Source organism: Mytilus edulis, chromosome 12 (genome assembly GCF_963676685.1).
Source record: "Mytilus edulis chromosome 12, xbMytEdul2.2, whole genome shotgun sequence".
NCBI lineage: Eukaryota > Metazoa > Mollusca > Bivalvia > Mytilida > Mytilidae > Mytilus > Mytilus edulis.
This window is the reverse complement of record NC_092355.1, coordinates 50,121,234-50,139,918: the sequence shown is the minus strand read 5'-3', so window position 1 is coordinate 50,139,918 and position 18,685 is coordinate 50,121,234. Positions and strand designations below refer to the sequence as shown.

Genomic DNA, 18,685 nt, shown 5'->3' with positions numbered 1-18,685 from the left:
TTTCATATAAAAAATGTGTAATTTCACATAATTTTTGTGTGTGCTATATATTTGTAAATTGAACTCTTTCTTAGAAAATGTTTTATTGTATTGCATATCATTGCATTGTATTTTATCTAATTGAATCATTGTTTGTGTTTATTGCTTGACCCTTATGGGCCATGTGGGTGTAATTTTGCAATAAAGATTAAATTAGTGAATTTGCAAAGAGACACCAGGTTCACGTGTTGTTTTACTCTTTTTTTTTTCTTTTTTTTTTAAAGAAAATAACTTCTTTAATCAGTATAGTTTGAAGATTTGTCTACCGAAGACGTAAATCGTTTGTTTTGTTGTATATTTGTTTTGATTTTGATCCAATGACCTATTACTTTTACTATAAAGAAACCACATATTGTGCACATTATCAACGCTTCAGTATAAAATATTTGTTGAAATCATAGTAAATTGAGTGTGATAATTGGTAAAGGCAACGATATCCGGTCATCTCTTTGTTGAAATAATAAATTGACCTGATAAGCTGAAATGATCAGTTGGAATTGATTTTTTGGAAATACGAGATTTCAGATAGGTCATTTAGGTTTACATTTCCTCGTTAGAATATTATAAAGTCTTTTCATAATACAAAGCACACACAAATATAACACAATTAACCATATTTTTTTTAATATACAACAATTATAATAATATCCAATTTATATGTTGTATTACAATAACAATGCTTACTTAATAGTTAATCTAAATGGCTCAGCGTAAAATTGTAGCATGTTCATGGTTCTCATACAAAAAATACAAAATAAAACAGATATAAAGCCAAGGTTCTGTGTTGAAGGCCGTACATTGACCTATTTATAATAATGGTTTACTTTTATAAAATGTTATTTAGATGGAGATGTGTCTCATTGGCACTCACACCACAGCTTCCTATATCTATAAATAAAATACAGGGAACAAACTTTTAACAAGAGAAAATTCATTCTGAAAGTATAAAATAAAATTGAGAATGGAAATTGGGAAAGAGACAACAACCCGACCAAATAAAAAACAACAGCAGAAGGTCACCAACAGGTCTTCAATGTAGCGAGAAATTCCCGCACCCGGGGGCGTCCTTCAGCTGGCCCCTAAACAAATATATACTAGTTCAGTGATAATTAACACCATACTAATTTACAAATTGTACACAAGAAACTAAAATTAAAATAATGCAAGACTAACAAAGGCCAGAGGCTCCAGACTTGAGACAGGCGCAAAAATGCGGCGGGGTTAAACATGTTTGTGAGATCTCAACCCTCCCCCTATACCTCTAACCAATGTTAGAACCAATAAAAGACTAAAAAAAAAACAACATTGAAAGTAAGTTAACATTAACTGATGAAAAAATAAAATGTTCTTGAACAGCCGAATCAAAACAAAATATGAGCTCGAAATGCTGTATTAAGTAATCATTTCTTAGAAGTTGAAAGACGTCAAAGAGAAAATAAATGTGTATCCATTGTGTATATAAATGTAAGTTTATTTGTGATTAAGAAAATTTGAGAATTCAATGAAATTATGCATTTGTAAAAATAAGTCTGTATGTCTATTACAAAGATTTTATAAAGACCACGATTCTTCTGCAATATTTTATATAAAACGATCCAAGTACTATACATTTAAAAGAAAATAGTTTCCAAATGGATAAATATGAAGATAAATGATATTTACATACGCAAGGTATCGAAAGAAGTTTATCTTCCCTTGAAAATACGGCAATTTTGTTGCACTGAATTTGCCAGAGAGACACCCCCCCCCCCAAACCAAAATGAAACTTGCTATTTAAATCTTTTATCTTTGTGAAACCATAAAAACAGAAATATCTGCAATTGAAAACGGGGCTCGAATGCAATAACTTAACATTTAAATTGACTTTTACTACCACAAGTGATTAAAGTAAACTTTTTAGTTGGAACGTACGTACTTATTTTTAAAAAAAATGACGACCCCAACGACAAAAAAAGTCAAGAATCAATATTTGTTTCAAAAAATTCAAATCAATATCATATAATTATATGTGCCTTAAATTTTATACATTTTAATAATCAATAGTGAAATGTTTATATATTCGTTCCAGTATTTAATGGACAAATAAAGGAAACTTTCCTTCCTGAAAGCTCACCATCCGCTCGTACAAATTTACAATAAATTCGTGCAACAGGTATAAATGCAGATGGCCCAAAAGGTTCAAACATTTCTTGGCTCCACACTTCTACTGGTCTCCCACAGTGATACCTGTATCTAGCTGGTAGAGCACGTAACCACTTTACCCTTGCAAATAAGTGAATGTTGTTATCACCTCTGACCAACAGGTTATGTAAGTAATAAGTCTGGATAATGCCGGGTGTAAGATCCCCAGTGCCGGTCTCAGTAATTATTTCCCCGTCTTTTGTATGCCAATAAGCCATTACAAATGATGAACGCTTGTGTCTAGAGTCCCATGAACCATATACCTCATTGCCTAAACTAACTGCTGTGCATTTTCTACAAGATTCCGGAATTACAGCTTCCGACAAATCTGGATACATGACACTGTAAGTACGAGAAATAATACGGTGTTCGTCATATGTAAGACAATGTCGTGATGCCTTTGAGTATTGATATGCACCAATGTGTGACCAGTCCTGGTTTAAAATTGGGGCACTTCGTTTTGCTAAGTAGAGAAGATGTCTAACCTCTTCGTCAGCTATGTCTGCTACTGCTCCAAGGGTATCCATCTGTTGAAAGTGTTTTATTAGAGTAATTTCGTATTTTTGTGGTAGTTTTACAGATTTTACAAAAGAATCTCGAGTAAAACGTCGCATCATCTGCAATTCAACCGATCGATTGTTTTTCGGCAGTGAACCAAGATGACCATTATATCGTTCGAAGCTAAAAAGCCAAAAGGAATAAACTGGCCCATAGTCTCTTATACAATCGCTCAAATGATAGTGCAAATGCATGTTCGGTGTAACTCGATCCTTGCCATACTTAGCTTCAAAGTCTTTGCAAAACTGTAGGATGCTATCCTCATATTGCCTTATATCTGCCTCTGTAACATACTTAGAAGCGATTGTATGACTTGCAAGTACGAATTTCCGCCAAATATCCAAATCTGCATTAGGTAAGACATCCTTTAGTGAAAATATGGAAAAAACATTTGTCCAATTCTTCCATTGCTCTGCAGTAAATCCACCGAAAGAGGAGGATATTTTTCTTGGTATAGCACCGATGTTGCTAGCAGCATTTACAGAGTCTACCCTTTCCTGTACCGTTTTCAATTCTTCTGGTAGCAAAATTTTCAATTCCAACCAAATTTTAATTAATTTCTTCGCTGTTCCCTGGTAAAGATTATGCATCGGGTCTATAATTGACATCCTGATTGGATCAAAGTACTCCAGATCCCAAAGAGGAGAATATCTGAGACCGTATTTGCTTTCTAGACTGTCTTTTTCTGTTTGTGTTTTTGCTTGTCTTATGAGATGAACCAACTGTCGCTGATGAATTAAATCCCGGGGTATCCAATTTTCAACGTCAAAACCACCATATATTTTCCTACCGATATCACCAGGAAATGTTTTCATGCATTTCGAGCATCCTAAGGTAGCGCCATGGCCTAAAAATCCACACAATTTCCTTGTTGCAGGAATATCGCAGCCGACACACATCAATGCTAACTTGAAATTCTGTTTATCCTTTTTACTTTGAAAAGAATTCGACGAAAAACCGTATGTCCATACACTTTTGAGTTCATCTATAAGAGGGTCAAGGAATGTTTGTAGACTTGGTTCTTTTCCCATATCCGGTATTATAGCGATGAGAACGACATTTTTTAACTTAAAACGTTCGTTTCTTGGTAAATTTAAAATTACAGCGTACATAACACCTACAGAATACTGAACATGCTCATATGGCTGGAACCAGTCCAAGTTTATCATTAATCCATAATGTCTCTCGCTAAACAAAAAATTGTTTTTCTCTGTACCTTGGAATTCTTTCCAAATTCGTCCATCGTAAACATTTGCAAAAAAACCCTCTTCTTGTCGTCTTGATCTCCATTTTTCACAGTTCTTTTCAAATTCAGGAAGGTGGACAAGACTTGAAACTGAAGATTCCAAAGACTTATAACAAAATGTTTTATAAGGATACAGCTTTCTGTTCTTTTGCAGCTGAACAACTTTCAAAAGAAGTTCTCCACATACTTTTCTCCTTCCGATCTGTGGATGATTTGGGAAGCGAATATTCTGACAGGTTTTTGAGACTTGTTGACCCTCGATAATGTGCATACAGTCTTCGTAATCATATAATTTGTAACACTTCTTGCATATGACATATTTAGTAAAATTATCTTTCTTGAAACCGATATCTCTATATAATTTGTATACAGAAGCAGGAAAAGCAGCTGATATTGTTGCAATTGCAACATTTTCCGCAGACAAAGCATTGAAAAAATCTCTGAAAAATGAGAGCAAACGCTGGATTGCTATATCTGGAATAATGTGACAGGCCTGCCATGTACAAACAAAAATCAATAAGGACATTAAAAGGGAAGGCATATTTGAGCGGCTACTGTCATGATCATCGATTATAGTCTGAAATTGACGTGCATCGTCTCCTGTGTTGAAATCAGAATCAATGTCTGCGATCGTTACATTGTCCCAAATTTCTTCTTCTTCGCTGTCGGATTCATCTGAGTCGTTGTTAAGCGCCTGCAAATTGCTTTTTAATTTTGCCTTTATAATAGAAATTAATGGTCGGTCATTTTCATCAGCTGATGATGCCAAATAGGGGCTTGCTGTTTCTTGGTTGTCATCTATCGAAGTTTCCTGACTTTTCAATGTCTTACTACTACAGTGCCATATACCGTTATTATAATATTTAAGCCGATGATTTTCGAAATGCTGCTTCCCAAATATGTCATTACAACCAGGACATTCCTTCTTTCCTCGTTTCCTCTGAAATTCCAAATGAGCCGTTGACACAGGCTGGTCTCTTTTTGACATTCTCGCTGAAAAAATAAAGACAGCTTTACTTATACTATTTCTCAGTGTAAATATTAAGAAACAGAGTGATGTTATTATAAATGTTCATTGGTTCTTTGTAAAATAATAAATAGGGAAATACACTTTTTATCAAAGCATTTTCAAATATAATTGAATTCAGATGAAATCACTGCAAAAATTTAAAAGAAATGGAAAACTAAAGTCTCATATTTTCATTTATTCAAATGTCTGTGTACCCTTCAATCGTGAATATAATGTTAGAGTACTTAAGTTGCTAAAGTACCCAGACCGACCATCCCGTTTTGTTTTGTCATAGTAAATGTTGAACTACAGGCCTTGGTAATCCTGTTTGACCCTAAGTAAGATGGAGAAAAAACATCCAAATTTGAGCTTAAACTGATTTTCTTTCATCTCTATCACCATGGATATTAACCTATATACAAGGCCATTTTTGTCAATGTCGAGAGAAGTGGTGAGGCTTGCTAGTGTTATTTTCATGTCGTATGCTTGCTGTTCAAAAGACAACTGATAAGTTGTGTGTTTAATGATACAACAAAGAAAACGAACTTATGTTATTGTATTGCATTTGTAATGTCGGGGCCTTTTATAGCTGATTACGTGGTATAGGCTTTTCTCATTGTTGAAGGCCGTATGGTGACCCATATCTCTTAGTTTCTGTCTCATTTGGTCTCTTGCGGAAAGTTTTCTCAATGGCAATCATATCGGATCCGTATTTTTTTTTTGCATGAACCGCCTGAGGGGTTCATGCTTATATATTGGCTTATATATTGGGGTGTTTTGGATGTGTCTATGGGCCACTCGATAACTTTCGGCCGGAAGTCAGAATAAAATTCTCGGAACGTCTCGAAAGTTGTCTGTCGTTTTTACAGGTCTTAACAGGTTGTTATCTACGTCTCTGATATCATATATGTGATATGATGGCCCTTGACGACGCAATTATATTTGTTTTAAAACGAACACTGTATACTGTGTGTATCTGGGTCAGTTATATGGTCCGAGAACACAATTAATTCGTAGTGCGTTTCTTATAGAACATAAACGAAAATTTAAAAAATCCCACCTGCGCTTTCTCAATGAAATTTTTACAGTGTGTTGTACTACTTTTGGGACTAATTATATCAAAATTATAGAAATCTTAATCGCCTCTAACTCAAAATATGGACAATTTTGTGTTTAGGGTGTCTTGAAATCTTTTGACAGCTTCCGAAGTGCTAATTTTTCACCTTTTTCAGCTGGACCAAATCACTACTTTCTTGTAAAATTCTGGCCCCAATTTTTTTTACAGTGTAATTTCACCCCCCTACTTACAATTTGAGGCATTAAACATGGAGAAATAAATTAAGAGGTATAACAATTATTGGCAAGTAACCCACTGTTAACACTAGGGACTATATTCGTGAAATCAAGGCCGGACGACAATTGTGGTCTCGGACCTAATAGGATAGAAAGAGTTGACAAATCTTAAAAAAACTTGGTATGACCAAAGCTTAATAAATTATAACACTTACTTGCAAAGTTTCATAACAATAGAATATATTTAATATAGTAGTTTATGCGATATTTGTTGTTTTTATTACGTTTTAGAACGATGTAACCTTTAGGACTATCCTAAGACACCTAATTGTATATCCTGGGACCAAATTTAGGACGTATCCTATTTTAGGAGACTTTCGTTAACCCGACTTAGGACTAAGACGTGTCCTAAGACCATCCTAAGACATGTCTTAGTCCTAGGACAGCTTCGTTGACACTGGCCCTGGAAAGTACAGGAAATAAAATACTTTTTTATGTTTTTCTGAATAATTTGAAGACCCTTTTTCCCATAAAATCATAATGCATATTGATAAAAAGGTATTAAACTTGTGCAAGGGCATCATAGCCAGTCAAGGTCGTTACAAAACCGTAATAGTCAGCATCTGCATTCCAACTGAATAAAATTAATGAGTGTAATTACTTAATCTGATAAGATTAGATAACAGGCTGTGCATTTAATTAATTAATATGTTTACTTTTGATATCTATATAAAAGAACGAGGTCCAGTTTGTTAGCCGCCCTGAGTAAAAACGACAAATCTTGGAATTCAACTACAGTTATAGGACAAACGCCAGATTTTGAGTTTCTTCAGCAAAATAGCCTGAACATTAACCATTTAACAGCTTATTGGCAAACCATTAATTCAAACACTTGTTTATTTGTCATCACAGCAGGAAATCTTCGGATTACCACAACATCTAAGATAAGACCAGAAATAACCACATGTGTATTATGTATTGTAAAAGTACTGTTCTACATAAATAAATTGTTATCAAAATCAGCTAGTGGCAAAATCTTCTGACGTTTGAATTTTATATACACAAGGTCCCCCCTTTTATTTTCTTTTAAAGTTTTTGCAATGCAAAAAATTAAAACAAAATATGTGTTTTTAGTATTTTATCTTTATATTTATATATTAAAATTTCTAATATGAATTTCAATAAGAAATGACTGATTTTTCTAAAAAAAAAAATAATTGTATACTGGAAGTTATCAAATCAAATGTTCTCATACAACATCCACACTATTTTTGGAAAATATTTTCTCTAAATATTGGTGTCAATGGTTCTGAGACTGAATTTTTTCTCGCGCGAAAGTTTATAATTAGTTATTGTTTTCGATGGTACCAATTCAATATTTAACACTATAATGTATGGGGAAACTTTGGATTCAGAATATTTGTTCATTCTTATCATCTGAATGATCCGATTTTTTTAAATCAAATTGTGGGAAAATCCATCCCCCCTTTTATTAAAGTCAAATGGTCGTTCCCTAACTGCTAGAAAAGTTGTTCGAAAATTTGAATTCGGTTCTAGGTAATGAACATATAAATGACATATAGTTTACAAGTGTGAACAAATATTTTGTACATGTAGCTAAACAAGGTGTATAGATGTGAACAGATTTAATCACGGTGAAACTAGTGTACATGACACGCCATTATTCCGACAGCGCATTAGTCCGACAGCCCATTGGTCCGACAACCCATTAGTCTGACAACCCAATAGTCCGACAACTTATTGATCCGACAGCCCAATACTCCGAGAACCGATAATTCAGACACTTATCAAGTCAAGTATCAGGGTATCATGATTAACTAATTTCTTGCCTGTCTGTATTATTACGTTTATGTAATAACATATTTTAAGAAATAACTCCGTATATATATTACATTAGACTAAGGTAGTTCGAATACTTTCTATATATATGTTCCAGACCGTATGAGTATTTGGACCGTACGCGTACGGTCTGGACCGTATGCGTCCTTTTTCAAAATTGGTATAGTATCTTTCTTAAAGAAAATGTATCCATGCATACACACAAGACAGATGCATTGTCGGAGTAATGGGCTGTCGGAGTAATGGGTTTTCGGAATAGTGGGCTTTCGGAGTATTGGGCTGTCGGAATAATGGGCTGTCGGAATAATAGTTGTCGGACTAATGGGACGTGACCGTGTACATTACATTAAACCAAATGTAAACATGTTTACTGTACATAGCGTTTGATGTGAACACGGTCTTAATTTACAAGTCATCATCATTACAAATGTGTCTCTAACCAACACAAACAGTTTTAATATTTACTGTACATGCAGTTTTACAATTTGCTATTTGTTGACTGCAACTAAAGTCGCCAAAATCTAGATATAACAATCCTTCTTTGAGGAACGGATTTATATAAATTCTTATTAATTCCAAATCCCTCTGTATTTTTCATGTTTCTTTTGTATGATTGAAACTTAAAATTATAAAATAAAAATTATGTAACAAAACTAATCCTTATCTAGCATGTGTAGTGATGTCATCAACAGTTAGATTCATTTTTGGGTTTATTTTCTCTTTTTCAACGTCAGCATTTCTGTTAAACCTTCACAGAATTTATTTAATTGACAGACATACATGTATCTTCTATACAATGCAGCGCAGGACATTTGCGCTTTTTCATAAGAAATTTGAGCTTTTTTAATTAGACATTTGCGAGTTTTATAAAGGACAAATGTGCTTTTATAATATTTGCTTCTTATGACCTACCCGTGCTATCTTAATTGGGCTTAGGTCCGGTAACTTTGGCCTTAAAATAATGAAATTTAATTTATCAATTTTCATTATTGCTTATAATTGAATCAAATTGAGATGGAAATGGTAAATGTGTCAAAGAGACAACAACCCGACCATAGAGCAGACAACAGCAGAAGGTCACCAACAGGTCTTTAATGCAGCGAGAAATTATCGCACCCGGAGGCGATAGTCGTTTCCTATAGCTAAGACATTTCTTTTTAAAAGTTATTTTGTAGCACATCGACATAGTTGTATATAGCTAAACAAAATTAAAAGTATACATTATAAAGACATAAAGACAAGCATAGTTATCAGGGGTCAATTTTTCCTTGTGTCCTTTTATCTTTCTGTCCATCTGTCCCATTTTGGGTATAAGCTGTTCGGGTAAATTATCCTACAGTTTGAATGCTAGGAAGTTATCACTTTGCTGGCTGTGGATATACATATATATTGGAGGTGTCTTTGCGGTCAGGACTTTAAATTTTAAAATATAATATTTCTTATGTGTGGGACACAGTTGACCTTTGTCATTTTTTGTGTATAAACTTGCATAAGATTGATTATTGGTTTCTTAAAATCCTGTTGCAAATGTTTCATGCATGTTCATAACGAGAACAAGTTAACAATAAATTCTATAGGAAGGTCTTGTAATAGATAAAATTGAGAATAGAAATGGAGAATGTGTCAAAGAGACAACAACCCGACCATGGAACAGACAACAGCAGAAGGTCACCCATAGTTCTTCAATGCAGCGAGAAACTCCCGCACAGTGGCGGATCCAGAATTTTTCATAAAGGGGGGGGGGGGGCGCTCTGACTGACCTTAAAGGGGGGCTACAGCCATGCTTCGGTGATTTCCTATATAATCACCAAATTTTACCCATGAAAGGGGGCCGGGCCCGGGCCCTCTGACCCCACTCTGGATCCGTCTATGGCGCACCGGAGGCGTCCTTCAACTGTTTATATATAGCTAATATAAGACACTTAAGTTGATTAAACATTCCAGACCCTTTTGTTTCCCCTATAATTAATATTACCAATCATATTGTCATAATATTGTTGTAAAATGATGCCCTTTATAGGTTCTTGGTTAGATTAATAAAATTCTAATCTATCTTATTACCATAATTGATAAGTTCCAGTTCGAAGAGTTCAAACAAGAAAGATTTTGAAAGCAAAGAAAGCTGTGCATATTATAATCAGCATGACTTTTTCAGATTACAATACCAATACTAAAAATTCAGGCGAAAATAAGGCTTGCACATAGTTATATACTTTTATTCAGTCACGGACCTGTGATATCGCGGATGTGTTCTAGTGTATACAATAAAAACAAAATGAAGTTAACGATCCCTTTAATTTCGTAATGGTAAACTTTGTAACACTTGTGTTTAGGGAGCAACCGTTTTACTTCAAAGGGAGGGGAGGTGTTTTTCAAAAGTTTTGTCTGAGTCAGACCCCACCCCCCCCCCCCCCCCCCCCTTTTTCCCCTTTACGCTATCAATAAAAAAAATCATTTTTTCTTTTACATCTGCTTGACCAGAATATTTTTTAGGAAAAAACTCGGTTCCTTAAAAGTTTATTATTTTTTTTAACATCTGTTACAATTTTTATTGACTTGATTATTGTACATAATATAATCAAATGAATAAAGGGAGATGATTACGCACTTTTGAATATGCGACCTTAATTTACTGAAAGATAGAAAAAGGAAAATAATCATCAATTATCAAATGTAGTATATGAATGATAAAAACATGTATCATAATAAATCAGTCTCTTTTTTAACCATCAAATATCTATACATGATAATATTGAAAGATTTCTCGAACTGGTAATTAAACAATATTGTTCATGCAATGTATACAAATACTTTGATCTGTAAATGAGTAGCACAATGTTAATTTTGAAGTTCCTTTCTGAACCATTATCACAATTGTTGCAAATAATTATTTTCTCCGTCCCATTCACTAACTATTGTATGACTAACTAAAAGGAGGAGTGCTTTTGTTAATATGTCACACACGGAAGCTTTGATCCCTTATACACATAGAGATGAAGAACTTTGATGTCATCGAAGATCACTGTAAATTGCATAGGATAAATCTGTTTCTGGTCATGTGGCATGCAGTTGTAACAATTGCAAGTTGGCTATAAAGATCAGAATCTATACACATATTCATTTATATAAAAAATTTACTCTCTAAACACAACTCCGAATTCTAAGATTTGCACATACCTCAAAATGTCAACTTTCAACTCTTTGATGTCTTCTGATGAGGATCCAGATATTGGGGACAGCAGCATGCATTTGTTCCTTGAGTCATCACAGACTTCCGAAGTCCCTGAGCAAGGAAGAAGCCCAAGTCCAGCACAGATATGGAGGCCACATTTTGAGACTCAGAGTCCAGTTATAGCAAATAGCCCAGTCACAGTTTCGTCAGGTGCTTGTGGAGGGCCACAAGATACTCCTCGGTCGTATACCCGACAAACCAGTACCCCTTTACTGGGTAGAGTGCAACAAGAAAACACTACACGTATATCCAGCTCGTGTATTAAGGTACTTCACTTTATAACTTATGAACATATGTGTGTAACCAATTGAAGTAATAAATTGACATACTTCCACGATATATAATGACGATTGGGAATTGATAGGCATGAATGAGGCGATATTATAATTTTATCATCTTGTGGCGTGGTCATTTCCATTTTAGATTTGATAAGGATACTTTTATCAGTTTAATGATATTTCATTTTGATTGATGTGACAGCTTTTACGGTTCCTTGAATGAATGCTTTGGTTAAGGTTGTACCTAATACTACAGGGAGAAAACTCCGAAATTCAGTTAAACGTTTCAATCACTTTGTACTGTTAAGGAAATATTAGGCTTCTTAGTCAAACTGCTTTATAACAAATGAAATTTTTCTTATAAAGTGGTTGATTCAAATTTTTGATTTTTTTTTAAATTTTTTGTCAAAGGGTCAAAGTAAATATTTTGTCAAAATTTTATGAAAATTAAACGAGCCAAATTAATATTTATATTAGTCAAGGTGTTGGGTACGTACAACCTGAAGATTAAAAAATGTATTATCTTAAGTGCTAGTATAAACGCCAATATATATATATATATATATATAAAGGTCTTTCGCTAAAAGGAAACTAAGCTGGAGAAAATCTATTTCTTTTATTTGAAAGCATAACACGTTCAATTTTAAATATAACCCCTTCATATATTATATTTAACAAGGTTATGTCGCACATTTAATTGATAATTTAAAAAAAAATTAAGAATTATACATTAACTGCACAGCCACAGTTTTTTTGCCCTGTCTGAAATAAAGCGAAGTGCATATTGTCATATGAATTATCTCTTCTAGTACGAAATCAAAATTGACAGTATTTCAAACAAACTAAAAAAACGCAATTTATACTTAAGTTTTGTAGGCAATAGGGTTATGTACATGGTTATTTTTAAGATCTCATTCTATTCTTTTTTTCAATAACTTTCAATCATCATATTTATGTTCAAGTCTAATCCACGGTGCAATACTATAAATTGACACACGATTGGTGAATTATTAATAATACCAATGATAGTTTAAATATATCAACATATTTGTATTTTCAGACACTTGAGAAGTTATTTGACAATCAAAGGACATTTCTCCAAGAACAGTTTGTCAAACAAAATGCTCTTGTTGGAGAATGCCTTTCCATGTTAAAAACTTTGGAAAAAAGACCAGAAAATGGAAAGCAGCTGAATAAAAGTAAAAATGAGATTCACGTGCCTGCATATATAAAGGTATTTCATTTCTTACTGTTGTTTTATTTAATGTCACTTGGAATAAACTAGTAGCCTTAACCAATCAAATATTAAGTTATCAATATACATGTATGCATACAGTCATGATGATACTGTGTAATCAATTAACATACTTGTTTTCATTTGGTTTTTTTAATACATTACTCATCATTCGAAATATAATAATGTTTACTTTAAACTTTTTACAGCAATCTGTACGTGACGGATTTAAACATAATAAGAGAGCAAATGGGTTAAAGTGGACCACAAAAACTGCAGCCGGTACAGTACTAAAGTGAGTATAACATGTATCTTAAAACAGCAATCGAATACCTAGTCCGAGATGACTTTGACATCTGAAGACCTTTTAAGAACTTGCTTGGGCAGTGGGACGGAAGAGCACACTCCTTATAGAAAACAGAGAAATTAATGGCTTAGACTTAACACGGCATATTTATTAAAAATTAAAGCAATCATATACCATCCGATTCCTCATTCAATGGTGTGGATTATGGTCGTTCTATTGCGTCCAAGGAGTCGCTGTATGTTGACAAACCAAACAAAAGTATAGCAATGTACGGATGGATGTTATTTTTTTTATTTATTTATTTATTTTAAATAGTTTGTTATCAAATCAAAACGTTTCTGCCTTTTATGAACTGTATAGCCCGCCTGTAAATTAAGTGTCCCCTGTATGCAACGTAAATGCACCTACATGTATAGTGACAATTCTTTTTTTTTTAATATAAAGGACAAGGAAGGCTAGTCCACATTTTTCTTTCTGTTACAAGTATGTTTAAAGTATCAATAAACGAACTATATGAGTTTAATTTCAAAATAAGGAAACTGATGATGAACATATTCTTATATTCATAGATGCAATTCGGAAGAAAATAAAGCAATGACAGAGGCGATTTTGATCTATGTGAAGGGTCAGCATCAAACTGTTGAAGAGGGCGTGATCAGGTGTAAGTACATCTATAGCTGCAGCACCTATACTTATAATATTTTGTAACAGTCGTTACAGACGATTAAAGTTACCTATCCAATGCGTTTTATCACTTGTTTTCTTAAACTTATGATTGTATGGTGGATTGGGAATTACTTTTTTCAAACGACCCCCCCCCCCCCAAAAATAAAAAAATCCAACCAAACACCAAAACAAACAAAACAACAAAAACAATATCAAATAAACGCGCTTAGTAAAAAGTGAAAAGAATGATTCGATCATCCCCAAATTCCTCCATGAATATCAAATGGCCGTAAATTTACGACAGTATCCGATGTCTTTCTTTACCCTAAGTGATTAATTGCCATTCCTACATCGCCTTTTTTCCGACGTAGTCGGTATAGTTTCGGTTTGTGTCCTTTGAACTTAAGGACGCTTAACCATGTTAACTATGGCAACAGAATACGCATGCTCTAAAATCCCTCAACTTTTAACTTTTTATATAAAAAAGAAGATGTGGTAATGCAAATGAGACAACTTTCCACTAGAGACCAAAATTACACAGATATTAACAACTATAGGTTACCGTACGGACTTCAATAATGAGCAAAGCCCATACCGCATAATCAGCTATAAAAGGCCTCGAAATGACAATGTATAAAAATTCAAACGAGAAAACTAACAGCCTAATTAACGTACAGAAAATGAACGAAAAACAAATATGTAACATATACACAAACGAAAACCAATGAATCACTGGCTCCTGAAATATTGGCGGGATCCCAACCCTCCTCAGTTTGTTTATCAATGCGTAACATGTATGGACCTTTAATTCAAACTGTACTGGTGTTCGAGGCGTTATTCTGTTTTTTTTTATATTATTTCATTTAGGCTTTGGCAGTGAAGTATTAATTTTAGGTTTGATATTTTCACATAGTTCTTTTTTTTTCTGCAGGTGGGATTGAAACGTATTTCAATTCTGTTAAACAGAAGGAGATAATGGAGTTAACAGGGAAAAAGGAAGAACATAATAGAAAAATGGTTCTCTATGGCCGAAAACACAGGGTATGTACTGAATTAACACTTGAGACAGTTTTAGTCATCTGGATTAGGAATAAACATCGGCGATAATTATTCTTAAGATAGGAATTTCAATAAAGATTGATTAAAGACACATTGAAACTTATATAACACCAAGGAGATGGTTGATGCTTTTGATGAGTTCAAATGAATTAAACGTAATCAATTTGTTGTAGGCAGTTTGATGAAGAGATTTGAAGGTTCATTTTTCATTTCCGTATATTATAATGGTTAATTCATGGTTTTCATACTTCAATACTTTTTTGTAAATGAGAAAAGTACCATTTTAACAAATCGCTTACTCAGAGACGGGTCCGGATTTTTCTAAATAAAAGGAGAGCGCCTTGTTTAAAATCTGTAAAAGAGGGGGACCCATTTTACCCTAAAATCACACTGTTTATTTTTAATCCGAGTTAAGTGACCCCGATGATACGCCTATGCTATATACGAAAACAACTGTACAAGGTACCAATACTTAATTATTCGTTATTTATAGCGATTTCAATTTCGTTTGTTGATAGTAATGCAAGGGAAATAATCCAAATTATACATCAAGTGGTATTTACTTAAATTTTTATTTCACCATCTTCTGAGTTTAACATTTAAGGTATATTGTACATATGTATCGTTTTTCAGAAACTTATCAACCGAAGAAGAACCCTAAAAGAAAGAAAAATTGATCCAAAGGAGGAGGAAAGGTTCATGAAAGCATTGGAGATTGAAACCATGTCCTCAGAAGATTCCGATTCTGAGGACGATTCTATCTTCGTTACACGTCCTCTGTCGTGGGTGTCGACAGAGTTTAAACAGCTGATACAGCGTTTGGATAGAAAATACGATCGTATGTTAAATGCTCAGGGGAAGAGATTAAAATCCAAAAGAACAGTCGGGGAGCCTTCAGATAGACCGTGTCCCAAAAAGCCCAAGGGACTGGAGTGGATGTTTGGCTAAGGTGATATGGAGTTTTGACCATCAGTCATTTCAGATACATGTACTAATAAACATTTTGGCATGCATACATGGTCTTGTTTAACTTATTACGACGAATTAATTTGAACTTATGTTGCCGTCTCGTTTCATTGTGTTTATATTCAGTTTCAGCTAAACATGAAAAGAACCACGGGTCATTCTCCCTTAACGTAAAACCATTTGATATGCTTGGTGGGATAGGGAAGCGGCGGATTGACACACACGCGCTGTACACAAACATATTTTCACTTTTGTACACAATTGTTTATTTTTTTGTAAAATTTTGTTCGCTTGGATCTATTCTTTCAATAATGTACATGTTTATTTTTAAATGAAATGTAGCATGTGTATGTCATTGATTATGATGTGTTATTCATTTGTTTTGTCTTATCATTTTTTTCCACTAAAACTATTAATCAATTCACAAAATTCATTACATTTATTTTTATGGTTTTTTATAAATAGATTTGCTTATCTTGGTTGCCCCTTCTCACGAGGAACAGGGTATGGCGAATAATGAACATATATGTACATGTCATCATTACGCTGACTTCTCGAGAAAAAAAAAATCATAAATCTAATGTAAAAAATGAATATAGAAATATAATGAATACGTTTTCAGTTTGTTTAAATTTATATTTATCAAAATAAGGTTTGATCAGAATGTGATGCCAAATATGTAACACTTCTTCAAACATGTAGCTATTTGAATGTGTATAATAAAGAATATGACCACATAAAATGTATTTACTTTATTATTAATACTTCTAAATAGCTTGTTCCGGGGCTTCTTGTGTAAATAAGAAAAATATAATATCAGAGTTTTATATTGCAAAATGTACTTCTTGAGTATCGGAAATATGATATAGGTGTGCTGCTCGATTTTGGTGTTTATCGTTGCAATTTCGTGATTCTAATTGTTTGATGTGAAAATATTCTCAGGGCAGTCTTTTCTAAGATTCATAGTCCAGAGTCTTCTGATTACTGATTGATCGAATTACCTTTTGCTGAGTCAAAGTGCCGGTGTCCTTTTTAACGTTTTTTAGCGTTTAGAATATTAGAAGCAAAATGCAGTTCTTTTTTTTTCTTTTTTACCTCATTACGGAACAAAAAACGATAAATGACATAGGGGCATGTAGCAAGTCAAGATACACCTGAAGCTTGAAACTTTTACAGCCATATGGTACAGCAAATTTGTGCATAAGGTTATGGCCTAAGTCTCACCTAACCATCTTTATAAAAATACAAACACTCTTGTTAATTGTGAATCTTGTAGATTTGTAAATCATCAAACTATCAACATATTTGCACACACCCTTTCCCCTTTTTGACGCTTATAACAATCGAAAAAAAAAAACAAAAACGAACAAACAAACAAACAAACAAACAAACAAAAAAAGGAAGAAAGAAGTTACTTAGAACATTTGGAACAGTTTATTGCGGGTAATAAATTGATATTAAATATTAAATTTAATGGCAATTACATATGAATAATTTTCAAATTTACGAAAATTTAACAATATTTAAATTAGTATATAAAAAGTTTATTTTAATTATTGCATTTGTAAACTTTAAATTTAATTCACAGTAAATGGTTTAAATCAGAAAAATAAAGACATTTGTTCTGCTTTAAATTTCTAATTTTATTAAATTTACTTAAATTTTCCCTAATTTAAATTTCTCATTTAAATAGGTTTACTGTAATTTAAAAGAAAATAAATTTTAGATTTATACAACTTTAAAAGTATATGTAAATTGGGTTTATTCTTAAAAGTTTATTGGTTATATTAAACTTAAAGTAAATACGGTGTAAATAAGATATTTTCAAATGGATTATACTAATGATAAATTTTGAAATTTTAAATATATATTAGCTTTTATATGGATATAATTTTCTAATAAATGCATCATTTCATGCAGTGAGTACCTTGAGCCATTCATTTGGTAAGGCATAATTAAGTTTTGAAATTTCAAACATTAAATTGGATTTTGAGGATATTTTATTAGATATTATTTCTTGAGAGATATTACCATTTTGGTCTATTATATCGTTAACGTATATAATACCTTCTTTTATCCAATTTATAAAAACTAAACACTTTCCTTGAAATTTTATCAGTTTGTTTCCCCATAAGATTTGTTGTCTAATGTTTTTAAAATTCATATTGAGTTTGGTATTATTTAAATTTTGTACTTTGAACCAAGACTTTACAATTTCTAAGTAGAATTTTGGTAAAGTTTTATGTAGGTTTTGTATTGAGTAAATGTTGTCTAGATTCATGTAAAGTAGCATGAAATTAGCACCAAATTTATTAAAGTAAAATGTCGGAATTACTTCCCAGTTAGCAAAATCATCTGCAGTAAGTCTTTTTATCCATGCTATTTGTAGTGCAGTTATATAATTGTCTATATCTGTCATTTTAAGCCCTCCCGTAGTAGTATTTTTGCTAAGGGTGGTTCGTTTGACCTTTTCTCGTTTACCATCCCATATAAAATTGTAGATAATAGTTTTAAACTGTTGAATAAATTCATGTGGTAGGTTTGTGACTGAAGCTAAATATGTAAGGTTAGGTATAAGAAGAGATTTTACAACTGTTATTTTACCTATCATTGTAAGATTTCTTTTTTTCCAATTACTTATTAATTTGTCACATTTCTGTATTATTTTTTCAGTATTCAGCTTATCACATTCAGCTCGATCTGTTCCAAAATAAACTCCTAGACTTTTTATTGGTCCTTTATTCCATGTTATATTTT

The 18,685-nt window shown here is 32.9% G+C and overlaps 2 protein-coding genes across 2 annotated transcripts; one reads left to right on the top strand and one right to left on the bottom strand.

The window, feature by feature from the left end:
• Positions 1-646: 646 nt before the first annotated feature.
• Positions 647-11,618, bottom strand: LOC139498719 (uncharacterized). Its single transcript, XM_071287243.1, has 2 exons — positions 11,364-11,618; positions 647-5,017 (listed from the first exon to the last, which is right to left on the bottom strand). The coding sequence occupies exon 2, from the start codon at positions 5,010-5,012 to the stop codon at positions 2,091-2,093; it is 2,922 nt and encodes a 973-aa protein (XP_071143344.1). The 5' UTR covers positions 5,013-5,017; positions 11,364-11,618; the 3' UTR covers positions 647-2,090.
• Positions 10,649-17,845, top strand: LOC139498721 (uncharacterized). The gene is made up of 6 exons (XM_071287244.1): positions 10,649-11,684; positions 12,757-12,930; positions 13,140-13,225; positions 13,807-13,898; positions 14,835-14,944; positions 15,596-17,845. Exons 1-6 carry the CDS (start codon positions 11,370-11,372, stop codon positions 15,908-15,910), a joined length of 1,092 nt encoding a protein of 363 aa, XP_071143345.1. The 5' UTR covers positions 10,649-11,369; the 3' UTR covers positions 15,911-17,845.
• The last annotated feature ends 840 nt before the right edge of the window (positions 17,846-18,685 follow it).

Coding starts and splice junctions, on each gene's coding strand:
- LOC139498719 (XM_071287243.1), bottom strand. CDS start 5,012: ATGTCAAAAAGAGACCAGCCTGTGTCAACGGCTCATTTGGAATTTCAG.
- LOC139498721 (XM_071287244.1), top strand. CDS start 11,370: ATGTCAACTTTCAACTCTTTGATGTCTTCTGATGAGGATCCAGATATT. Junction 12,931..13,139: donor ACGTGCCTGCATATATAAAG/GTATTTCATTTC, acceptor AACTTTTTACAG/CAATCTGTACGTGACGGATT. Junction 13,899..14,834: donor TGAAGAGGGCGTGATCAGGT/GTAAGTACATCT, acceptor TTTTTTCTGCAG/GTGGGATTGAAACGTATTTC.